The sequence below is a fragment of the Eurypyga helias genome, unplaced genomic scaffold, assembly GCF_000690775.1.
Source record: "Eurypyga helias isolate BGI_N326 unplaced genomic scaffold, ASM69077v1 scaffold19430, whole genome shotgun sequence".
NCBI lineage: Eukaryota > Metazoa > Chordata > Aves > Eurypygiformes > Eurypygidae > Eurypyga > Eurypyga helias.
This window is the reverse complement of record NW_010226486.1, coordinates 51,064-62,220: the sequence shown is the minus strand read 5'-3', so window position 1 is coordinate 62,220 and position 11,157 is coordinate 51,064. Positions and strand designations below refer to the sequence as shown.

The window sequence follows — 11,157 nt, the reverse complement described above, 5'->3', positions numbered from 1 at the left end:
GTTGAGGATCCCGCACTCCTCAGCCCGCAGCCCCTCGAAGCCCTCGTAGAGGCCTGGAGGGTGGCAAGGGGGTGTCAGAGCGAGGTGATCCCCCACCCAGGAGGGACATCGGGCATGAGGACTCAGCAGCCAGGAGCTGAGCTTGGTCCAAGCCTGGAGCATCCTTGTCCTGGGCTGGGAGCTGCCCGCCATTCCCCATGGACACAGGCTGGGTGCGAAGGCACCGTACTGTGTCTCCCAGTACTCACCAGTCTGGCTGGGCAGGTAGCGGGGTGGGGACCGCCCTGGGCCGTGGTGGAGAGGGCTGCCACGAAACTCACTGCTGGGTTCCCTCCGAGGGAAACCAGCATCGGGGTTTCCATACTCAGACTCCAGGTAGTTGTAGTAGGGGCCCATATCTGGGCTGGGAAGGCCGTAGTGAGGGTCTTCCAATCCTGGCCCGTACTCATACCTAGGTCTTTCTTGGAGCTCAGCCCCTCTCTCACTGTCTTCACTGGCCCCATTACACAGGAAAGCAAAATCAGCTGCAAGTGATGAGAGAAGGGGGAGGGTCAGTGCAGCCTGGCTCAAGAGGTAGGTCTGCTATGGCCAGAGCAGCTGTGTCCACACCAGGGCCAGTAAAGCCAGGCCTGCTTCCAATGGCCTCCAAAGCTGCAGCTCTGTAGTTTGCTGATGAGACCCCGTTTTCAAGAAGACCAGCTACTGTCTGGGCCCAGCAAGCCCTTGAGCAGTGAAAACCCCAATACCCAGTGTTCTCCTGGGCTGCTACTGCCACACTTCTCTTGCTAAGCAGGAGCAGCAAGAGGCACAGAGCAACTCTCCCCTCAAACACCTCGGACACATTGCAAACCATTTTCAGGTACAACCTACCCCCTAGGACAGCTGGAGAAGTGGGGGATTCACCCACTCCTTGGCCTGGTTTCGGCAGTGCAGACAACAAGAGCCCTTACTGCAGCCATATGTGGCTGACCCTGACGGCATGACCAGCAGCAGCCCAGCCCATCCCCGCCTCTGCCGGGGGTTGCTTGCCCCCGGTGCCCCGCTCACCGGAGGACCTGTGCGGGCAGAGCGCGCAGTTCTGGCCCCAGGCTTCGCCGAGCCGGCAGCAGCACTCAGTGTATGTAGTCTGCTCGCCGTGCAGCAGGTCTTGGCAGACGTAGTCGGCGACGGTCTGCCAGCAGACGTCCAGGTGGATTTCATACTCCTCCAGGGCATCTGTGAGTGGCATAAGAAAAGGATGCCATGAAAACCATTCAGGAGAGTGCCACTCCCCTTGTCCTGAGAGGGACAACCTTGGTTGCACACGGTGCTGGCCCGACACCAACCCCACCTGCTGCTCCCTCCCAGGGGACCCAGCCATAGGGCGGGATGTGTGGGGTGAAGGTGTGCTGCAGTGGGGGCTCAGGCTCACCTGCCCGGCTGGAGAGGTTCACACACCGGTTGCCGGTGGCATCCAGCACGAGAGGAAGGCTGCAGAAGCAATGATAGGAGCCCTCCGTGTTCAGACACTCGCCGTTGATGCAGTACACTTCGTTCTGACACTCATCTTGGTCTATCCATGCACAAGGGCAAAGCAACATTTCAGGCTGACAGACACGGCCAATGTGACCCTTTCCCTGCCCAAACAGGGACATCAGAGGCTCCTGCCACCTCCTCTCTCATTCCCCAGGAGGGTCCCGGGAAGCCTGTCACCCAGACCTGGCCCTGTAGCATGGGCAGCAGGGACAACCCTGGGTGCAGCAGCACTGCTGTCCCTCCGTGCACTTTGGGTCCCTGCTGCTCTTTGAGGCCACCTTACCAACACACTCAAGCCTGCTGGGGTCATAGAAGTAGCCTGTACGGCAGAAGCACTTGTAGCCCGGCACCGTGTTCAAACACTGTCCGTTGCGGCAGAACTCGGAGCCAAATATTTCACACTCGTCCATGTCTGAGAGAGGGATGAAGAGAGGGAGAGAGCATCTCAGGGAGCGGAGCTGTGGAAGCAGGGTTGGTTGGGTGCTGTGCCTGCAGAAAGCCAGCATGGCACCTTGGCCTGGATCACCAGCAGGTCCCCCAGTGAGTTCCCCACTACTCCCACCTGCCCCATGTCTGGATGCAGAGGGAGAAGCACCCACAGGAAGCTTGAACAGGGATGACAGGATGCTCTTTGAGCAGAATGCTTACACAACTAGAAAATGCAGTGTGTTTCTGGAAGTTTGTGAGCTGAAATCCCTGAAGGTGATGAGCCAGAGGCTGAGCCAGCCAGCCACTGTGAGGTCTGATCAGTGACTGGAGGGGTTGTGTCTCACTGGAACCCAGCCCTGGTTCAAAGTGGACATGGGAGGTTTGCACCAAGAAAGAATTACTGCCAGCAGGGAGACAGGACTGGAGGAAGGGACACTTCCAGCTCAGTGATGCTGGCAATCTGGGATTTCTCCGCATGGAGGAATGCAGCAGCAGCATGTTAGCACCCCCCAGCACAGCCCTGGGGAGATGTTTCTGTGGATCCATCTCCATGCAGGACTTTGAAGACTGCCCTCACTTTCCCCCTGGAAGAAATGAGAGAAAATGGTGCTAGTACCTGTGAAAGAGACTTTTCCCGAGAGCAGATCTTCCTGGGGAATATAGCCCTTCCCAAGAGGGCAGATCTCTTGATATTCCACTGGCCAGCAGGCAGATGGGAAGAAAAGAAACAGCTTGTTAGTGCAACCAAGCTGGAGCTGGTGGGCCAAGCACTGGCCCTGCCTGGTGTGGTTGAGCCACAGTCCTACCTGTGCCCGGGATGGGGCAGGGGTAAGTCTCACAGTTGTCACCCCAGGCTGCCCCCACAGTACAGCAGCACTCCTCCTTGGTGATGTTCTTGGCCAGGATGCTGTCACACAGGCGAACGTCACTGATGTGGTAGTAGCACTGCTTGCGCACTGCGCTGTCAGAGAGGTGGGCTGCGTGTCTCTCGGGGCCCTCTAGAAGAGAGCATAGGAGTGACAGGATGGGGTTCTTGGCACCCCAGTGCAGCATCCCACACCCAGGAGGTCCCAGAGCACACCCATCACTGTCAGCATGGCCAGGTCCCCACGTTCAGGCTCCATGGCCCTTCCCAGACCAAAGCTCACCCATGGGCTTGTGTGGGCTTGCACAGCCCTAGCAGCCCCTCAGCTTTATCTCACTCCAGCCAGGGCCACCACGCTCCTACCCGAGCTGCCTACTCACCCATGGCTGCTCGGGGCCGGCACTGCCCTGCCTCTGTGTCATACTCTTCATGGTCGCTGGGGCAGAGGCAGAGGAAGGATCCCTCCACATTCTCGCAAAGCGCGGTCCCGCACACAGCGACCATCAGCTCGCACTCATTCACATCTGCAAAGCAAGGGGCAGTGGTGGCAGCTGGAGATCACACTACATGGGCAGTCTGCAGCACGGGGTCACCCTTCGTCAGGGAGATGGAAGCTGTTAGGGACGAGCTGAGAGCTCAGTTTACACCATGGCTCAACACAAGTCTGGCAAGAGCTTCCCCCTGCTCTCAGGGAATTTGGGAAGCCTGATTCCAGCTTGCAGTGAATCACAGGGATTATCCAAGTTTGAAGAACAACTGGAGGTTTCTAGTTCAACCTCCTCCTCAAAGCAGAGTCAGTTATAGGGTCTCACCAGGCTGCTCAGGACTTTGTCCGTTGCATCTTGAAAAGCTCCAAGGATGGTGACTGCACAGACATCCTGGGCATCAGTTCCGCTGCCTGCCTGTCTTCATGGTGAAGACGTTTTTCCTTATATTACTCACCAATGCAGTAGTGCCCGGAGGGCGAGCTCTCGTAGCCACGATCGCAGAGGCAGTGGAAAGAGCCTTCTGAGTTCTCACAGAAGCCGTGGCTCCCACACAGCGTCTCGTTGGCGCACTCATCAATGTCTACAGCAAAGCGGAGAGCAGGAATTGCCCCAGACCCTACCTCTCCCCAGGGATGCCCCTGCCCAGGCCCTTCTGCTCTGACCCCAAGACCTGGGGATTGGGCCAGGCATTCCCTTGATGTGAGGGACTGGGTCTGGCTGCCCTGCTCACTCCCCTGCTATGAGTGTGTGTTAAGAGAAGCTTCCTGCAACATCCAGACCCCGCAGCCTAGCACACAGTGGTACCAGCAGCCTTTTCCCTCACCCAGCCCTGCCAGGCAGGTGACTGGCACAGGCAGGAGCCCCAGCAAGCACAGGTTACCGGGAGCTGCAATCCAGCCCCAAGACTGGAATGGCTGTAACCTGTCCAGGACTCTCCCCAAGCGGAAAGCAGCTCAATGCAGTGTCTGTTGCAGATGCCAGGAAGAGAGAAGTCTAGACACAAGCAGGCAGCTCAGCCAAGAAAACAAACGCTCAGCATTATCTGCCTCTCCACCAGCCACACGCTTCCTCCTCCTCCTCCTTTTCCCCCGTGCCCCTGGCAGAGATGTCCCACAGCCACCCTGTCCCTGCCAGGAGGAGGGACAGGGACACCCGGGGCTGTACTCACCGATGCAGTCACCCAAGGGGGTCCAGTGGAAGCCGGGCTGGCAGCCCATGATGCAGCGGTAGGAGCCCAGGCTGTTCTGGCATCGCCATGTGCTGCAGATGGCATCCCCGTATTCTTTACACTCATCCACATCTGCAAGGAGGAGGGCAAGGGGGTGAGGAGGATCAGATGGGGACTCTGCCTGCTCACTGCAGCACCTGGGTCAAGTTCAGTTGGCCAGAGGCGCTGAGCCATTGCTGGTCCTCCTTACAAGTCACCAGCAACTTTGGGTGCTGGGAGCAGAACTGCCCTCCCCCCTGCAGTGGCTGCATCCATGCCCCCAGATCCCAGGGGGCTGATCTCCCCAGCGATGAGCTCTCACCCACGCAGTCATCAGTCTCCTGGGAGTGTTTGAACCCATTTTCACACAGACATCTATAGGAGCCTTCTGTGTTCAGGCACTGGCCTTGCAAGCACCGGGACTTGTCTGCACATTCATCCACATCTGCAAAGTCAGGCCAAAACCATCAGCCTGGATCTCAGAGCAGGGGAGGGAGCAGGGGGCAGGATCCGAGCATGTCCCTGCCGTCCTCCAGCTCACCTTGGCAGCTGACTCCTCCTGCTACGTTCGAGAAGCCAGGAGCACAAATGCAGAAGTAGGATCCGTGACTGTTGAGACACTCACCATTGGGGCTGCAGATCTCGCTGTTCAGGCACTCGTTCACATCTGAAGAGAGAGCAGAGTCAGGGCCATGCCCCCAGCCCCGGGGGACATCCTCCACCAAAGCCACATGGATTCCCTCTCCCCACTCTCTTACAGGCAGCCCTGGCAGGGCTCCTGGCCCCGGGTTTTCTCACCATGGAGACAGAGATCATCCCTGTCCACGGTGATCCTGCATTTAGCTACAAACTTATGGATGTGCCATGCATGGTGGCATCACCTGCGTTGGCATCCTCCCTGCCGAGGAGGAATGGGGATCCACAGGGATGCTGTAAGCCCTGGACCCAGAGGGCTGCAGGGATGGGGTTCGTACCTTCACAGACTGTGCCATTGATGAGCTTGAAGCCGGCCTGGCAGCGGCACTCATATGACCCAGGGGTGTTCCTGCACTCTCCCCCCAGGCACCGAACAGCAGGGTCCTCACACTCATCCATATCTGCCAAGCAGAAGGGCACAGCACAGTGAGGCCCCAGCTCATGCTGCCACTGGAGAAGATTCCCACCCAGACAGCCATCACATAGGTTGTGGAGCCTCCCTCCTTGGGGATATTCAAAAGCCATGTGGACATGGTGCTGGGTAACCAGCTCTGCGTGGCTCTGCTTGAGCAGGGGCTTGGGCCAGATGATCTCCAGAGCTCCCTTCCAACCTCAGCCACCCTGTGATTCTGTGAGCACAGTGACACTGCTAACCCCAGTGCCCACCTCCAGCAGAGCTCTGCACTGCGTGCCACAACCAAGAGGCCAGTGCAGAGCCACAGCTGCTGATAAACCTTCTCATGAGCCAACCACACGAGCAACCATCAGGAAAGTAAGCCAGCACCAGTGATACCTCCTGCAGCTCTGCTTCCCTACCTGACAGCCTTGCCTACACTGTCCTTTTCCTCAAAAAGCTGGCTGGGGGCCTACATCAGCTCTTACCCAGCTGCAGAGCTCCCCACAAACTCTCTCCCATCCTGTTGGCACTGAGGGTTTTGCTCAGAGCAGAGAGGGGTGCCTTCCCCCTAACAGAGTTCTGCAAGATGCCAGTGGACTGCCGTTGCCTGCAGGCCCAGGAAGTAGGGAGAAGCATTGGAGGATGCTGCTAATCACAAGGATGGGCTGGTGTGCAGGCAGCAGAAGACATGCCAGTGGAGAAGGTCCTGCTGTACTCCTCTCCCCTGCCAGGAGTTAAAGCTGAGACTAGCAGCCTTCCCCTTGGAAGAGCACTGAGCACACCACAGGCATAAATGAGCATCACTCCCTACTGCCTCAGGGCAGGATTCCCAGCTGTTCAGTCTCGAGGGGTTGCAAGTAGCAATATTCTTGAATCCTTCTGGAGATGAACCGTAACCTAGTTCATTTATCACAAAACAATCACGAAACCCTTATCAACTATGAAAACCAGATCCACAGACAAGGCCACCAGCCCAAGCAGGAAAGAACATCCTGCCATCAGGTCAGTGTGACCCAAACTGTATTGAACCCTGATAAGGTGCCCTTGTGACACAGCTGGGGCAAAGTGGCTGAGAAGGGGCTCACATGGAGTTCTGGGAAAGGGGGAGGGCAGATGGAAGGGATCAAACCACGGTTCTTTCATTGCACCCAAAATTCAGATGGAAAATAAGCTCATTTTCACACTGGCTTTCTCAGGCACCAAAACAGAGGAGTACAGAGGGAGGAAGGCCCCCCCTATCCTCCCCCATTGGAGACCCCCATGCAGGGGAGTCTTCTGACAGTCACTTCAAAGGCAAGATGTTCCGTTTGCCAGTTATGTGCAGGCTGCAGAGCTCTGCAGCGCTCCAGAAATTCACAGCACATATAGCCAATCTTTAAACAAAGCCAGCTCTGCCCTCTCCCTTCCCTTGCCCCAAACAGCTAAAGAGCTGGAGAAGAATCCTGAGGCTAAAGAAGTCCCCAGGCCCCACCAATAACCCAGCTATGGCAATGTCTCTTCCCTCTATCCCTCCAGCACCCGCTTCTCTGTCCCGGGGAAAGGGATACCTTCACACGTTCTGCTGTCTCTGGAGACGGTGTAGCCAGCGTCGCAAGCCATGCAGGAGTAGGAGCCCTCAGTGTTGAGGCAGAGGCCGGAGGGACAGGCAGCCTGGGCCGTGCACTCATCGATGTCTGCATAAGCACAGAAGGGAAAGCGGGATGAGTGGGAAGGATGCAGAGTAACCATGACCAGGGGTAGATGTGCTGAGAGAACCAGCCAACATGGTGGCCAGGAATCAGGTAGAGCCAAGCGCTCAGGAAAACCCTAGGGAAACCTCTGGACTATGTGTGTGGCACTTCAGAGGGTCTGGATCCATGGCTCCACCATACCTTGGCAGCTCTTCCCATCGGGTGCCACCTCGTAGCCCCGGTAGCAGGAACAGCGGAAGGAGCCATCCAGGTTGACACACCTCCCGTGAGCACAGGTTCCCTCCACAAGACACTCGTCCACATCTGCATGACACAGCAGAGAGCAGTTTGGAATGGGAGGGTGCTCAGGGCCATCCCTGCCACCCAAGCCACTATGCTCTGGCCAGGCAGGCGCGCTGCCCGCCGGAGAAGCGTGCTGCCCACGCCCCTGCTCCTTTTGAGGCTTGTAGGGTGCACTGCCGTGGGGGTGAGAGTGCCACCCGGAAACAGCCCACGTTCCTCACCAACGCATCGCCCATTCCTGGGCCAGTAGCCGTCCCCGCAGCTGACACACTTGTAGGAACCCGGTGTATTGACACACTTCCCATGGGGACAAGGGCTGGGATCCACGCACTCGTTGACATCTGCCAAGAAACATGGTCCTTTCAGGCTCCCGAAGGCAAATAGTGCAGCCTCTGTCCTCTCCAACTGGATCCTCAGTCCCCCTCTGGGAACCAGCGATGCCCAAGAGGAGGTGAGACAAGTTTGCCAGGGCTTAGGCAACACTTCTTATAGCCCCACTTAACACCCAGATTCTACACCCACACCTGAGGGCTGACATAATCCAGCAGCGAAACTCACTGCCGCAGGATGTTGCCAAGGCCAGGAATGTGCATGGGCAGAGAAAGGGATCAGAGAACATCTGTGAAAGGCTGTTTTATCAAGGACTTTCATAACTATGATTAGGATGCAGCCTCCAGCTCAGGAAGTCCTTAAGGCAAGTGCTTTCTGGAGGCTGTGCAGGGGAGTAGCATTCTGTGCGTGCCCTGTTTCCCGTACTGCTGTCTAAAATATTCTCCCACTACTGTTGGAGACGAGCTACTAAGAAAAGGGGATCTTTGATCAGGCACATTGTATGTTCACAAGGTCGAATGCTGTGAAGAGCCCAGGTCATGCCATGCGAGCAGAACGCTCTAGGGAGAGGTGGCTGAAATCTCTGCAGCCCAGTCTGCCTGCAGACCTCGTGCCAGCAAGAGGGTCTGGTCAGAGAGTCAAGGCGGCACAAAAATGGACAGGTAACTCCTCCCAGAATGGGAAGTTGGCACAGGCTGGTTGTGGGGGATCTCCCTGGGGATATGGGAGAGAATCTTGGGAGAGCTCCCCTCTCTGCTCAGGAAAGCCTGTCCCTCCTGCAGGCAGAGAGGACAGGCAACCCTCTGGAGGGCACAAGGCAACTAAACATGGGAAGGGGGGGTCCTTTCTCCCTTCCAGTGAGGAAAGGAGGTGTCCAGATCTGCACAGGGGGGGTTGGAGGGGCAGGGAAACAGCGAGCAGAAAGCTTCACCTTCGCACTGTCCTCTGGGGCCCATGGCAAAGCCCTCCTTGCACTCGCAGCGGTAGGAGCCGGGGGTGTTGATGCATTGCTGTCCCCGGCAGGCAGAGGGCTGCTCACATTCGTCTCTATCTGGCAACACATGGGGAGACAGTCCTGAAGTCTTCCCCCTCCAGTGTGGGGAAGGCTGGGTGCAGGAGAGGAGCTGCTCCACCTGCAGCAGGCTCTGCCCAGGGGACCCATCCTGGGGCTCTCCTCCATCCCAAATCCGTCCTAGCACCCCCTTGCCAGGAAGCAGTGATCAGGGCTGGCATCACAGCCTCCTGCCCAGATCTCCATGGGCAAGGTCCTGTCCCTGTGGGTGATCCCGATGGATCAGGCTGTCTGTGGGCAGGCCTGCAGGGAGGGAGGATGTGCCGGTGTGCATGAGTGCACGCCTGTGTGCATGAGTGCACGTCTGTGTGCATGTACATGAGAGACTGTGAGGGCAGGAGGCTGGGGAGACCCTGGGGACGTGGCAGCCGGGTGCCAGGCAGACACGACTTACCCTCACAGCTCTGACTGCCCTCTGAGACGATGAGGGTGTACCCAGAGTAGCACAGGCACAAGTAGGAGCCCACGCTGTTGATGCAGCGGCCTCTTCCAGCACAAGGATTGTTCAGGCACTCATCTTCATCTGTGCCCAGGGAAGGAAGGAAGTCAGGCAGTTACCTCCCTCAGCCCTCGCCAGCCCGCTGGTGCAGCAGGTAGGCAGGGACTCAGCAGAGCTGCTGGAAAACCTTCTCCCGGGAGTCCTGAAAGACGCAACGGTCCGTCGAGACCTGGCAGGATGAGGAGGTGCCAACATACCGATGCAGCGGAGGCGGCTGGGGTCCAACACGTAGCCAGGGTGGCACAAGCAGCTGTATCCCTCCGGGGTGAGCACACAAGCACCAGGTCCGCAGGAGAGAGGTGAAGAGGCACAGCTGCTGACCCCTGGGAGGAGAAAGCATGGGGTTGAGGGCAGCACCGAAAGGTTGCAACAAGTCTAGCGTCTGCCTTGTGTCCCCAGCACCACCCTGGGGAGGCTGCTTTCTCCCTTGTCAGAAGAGCGATGCAGAGCCTGCTTCTCTACATCTTTGGGCAGCCTGTACCTGTAAGGCTGCAGGGAGAACGTGGCAGATCCCATCACCTCCGCTGGCCTGAGCCCAGCTGGGACACCCCAGTCCCCTGCACTGCTCACGGGCCTCCCGGTCCCCCAAAAGAATGGTGAGAAAGCCTTCCAGCCCCATGCCTTGGAGAAGGGCTGGCAGCAGAGCATGGCACCTGTGAGGGGGCTCCTTTTGGGGTGACAGCAGGGCTTCCACTCCCCCCGCTGCCCTGCTAAGTGGGGCGCAGGCGGCAGCAGGGGGGTCAGCAAGGCATCACACGCCTCTCAGTTCTGAGCCAGCTGGGGAGGCCAGCCCAAGCCCAAACAAAAGGCTATTGAGGAAGACGCATTCCTCAGCAAGGTGCCTCCGCCAGGCCTGCTCCCCAAGGTGCTCCAGCCCCCGGCGGAGGGCAGGGGCCGCGCTCCCAGACACTTAAGCAACCATGGAACAAGAGCACCCTTGTTTCCAGCGCAGTAAACAAGCCGCCCCGGGAGCCACATGCCTCCCTTTGCGCTCCCACTTCCTGATGAGTCAGCTCACACCACAGGGGGAACAGGGCCAAAGCCACCGGAGCGGGCGCGTGATCCCCCTCACCACTGCTGCAGGCGAGCTGCCGGCAGGGAAGGACTGGGAGAGCCAAACACTTTGCTCCTCATATGGGATGGCTCTCGTGCCTCCCCACGGCCGGCCGGCTTTCCCTGGCTGGGACAACACCCCGGGGTGGTAGGAAAGGGACCTTTCTTTGGGAAGTGAGGCATGTGGGAAGAGGAGCAGGCTGGGGAAGGGAGGGCAGAGCTTAGGGCATAATTTCCCGATAGCGCCAGGAAAGGAGGGAAATCCCCAAGAGCGGTGGACACCCACCCGAGCGCTGCGCTGGCATCCGTGTTGGAGCGACAGCATCCCAGGTGGTGGTGGGGCCAGGCTGGGGAGGCCCATGCCAGGACTCCTCTTCCTCTGCTGAGGAAGAAGAAGAGAGGTGGGGTCCAGCCCCTGACCCCAGAGAGAGATGCCCACCCAAGGTTTACCCATGCTGGGTGTCCCTGCACCCACAGCCCCGAAAGAGCACATGGGACAGGGCTGCAGGGTGGCTGCAGCAACCTCATCATCATGTTATTTAACACAGCCTCCACCACCTCACCGCAGCCACCACCTCACCATACCCCTACAGCCCCACATTAGCCACCACCGTGTGGCAGGGGGGCTCCGCG

General features: G+C 58.4%; 1 protein-coding gene across 1 annotated transcript in view; it reads right to left on the bottom strand.

Annotated features, from left to right (window-relative positions):
- Positions 1 to 3: 3 nt before the first annotated feature.
- LTBP2 (latent transforming growth factor beta binding protein 2) overlaps positions 4 to 11,157 on the bottom strand; it is a gene marked incomplete at both ends in the record, with an annotated part of 55,771 nt that continues 44,617 nt past the window's right edge. Inside the window, 20 exons of the mRNA XM_010153366.1 lie at positions 4 to 53; positions 249 to 524; positions 1,048 to 1,215; positions 1,412 to 1,552; positions 1,799 to 1,927; positions 2,561 to 2,641; positions 2,751 to 2,942; positions 3,190 to 3,333; positions 3,752 to 3,877; positions 4,466 to 4,597; positions 4,827 to 4,949; positions 5,046 to 5,171; positions 5,479 to 5,601; positions 7,145 to 7,270; positions 7,469 to 7,591; positions 7,792 to 7,911; positions 8,832 to 8,951; positions 9,367 to 9,495; positions 9,669 to 9,794; positions 10,811 to 10,903. Coding sequence (XP_010151668.1) covers positions 4 to 53; positions 249 to 524; positions 1,048 to 1,215; positions 1,412 to 1,552; positions 1,799 to 1,927; positions 2,561 to 2,641; positions 2,751 to 2,942; positions 3,190 to 3,333; positions 3,752 to 3,877; positions 4,466 to 4,597; positions 4,827 to 4,949; positions 5,046 to 5,171; positions 5,479 to 5,601; positions 7,145 to 7,270; positions 7,469 to 7,591; positions 7,792 to 7,911; positions 8,832 to 8,951; positions 9,367 to 9,495; positions 9,669 to 9,794; positions 10,811 to 10,903 — 2,648 coding nt within the window. The remainder of the gene's footprint in view (positions 54 to 248; positions 525 to 1,047; positions 1,216 to 1,411; positions 1,553 to 1,798; positions 1,928 to 2,560; positions 2,642 to 2,750; positions 2,943 to 3,189; positions 3,334 to 3,751; positions 3,878 to 4,465; positions 4,598 to 4,826; positions 4,950 to 5,045; positions 5,172 to 5,478; positions 5,602 to 7,144; positions 7,271 to 7,468; positions 7,592 to 7,791; positions 7,912 to 8,831; positions 8,952 to 9,366; positions 9,496 to 9,668; positions 9,795 to 10,810; positions 10,904 to 11,157) is intronic.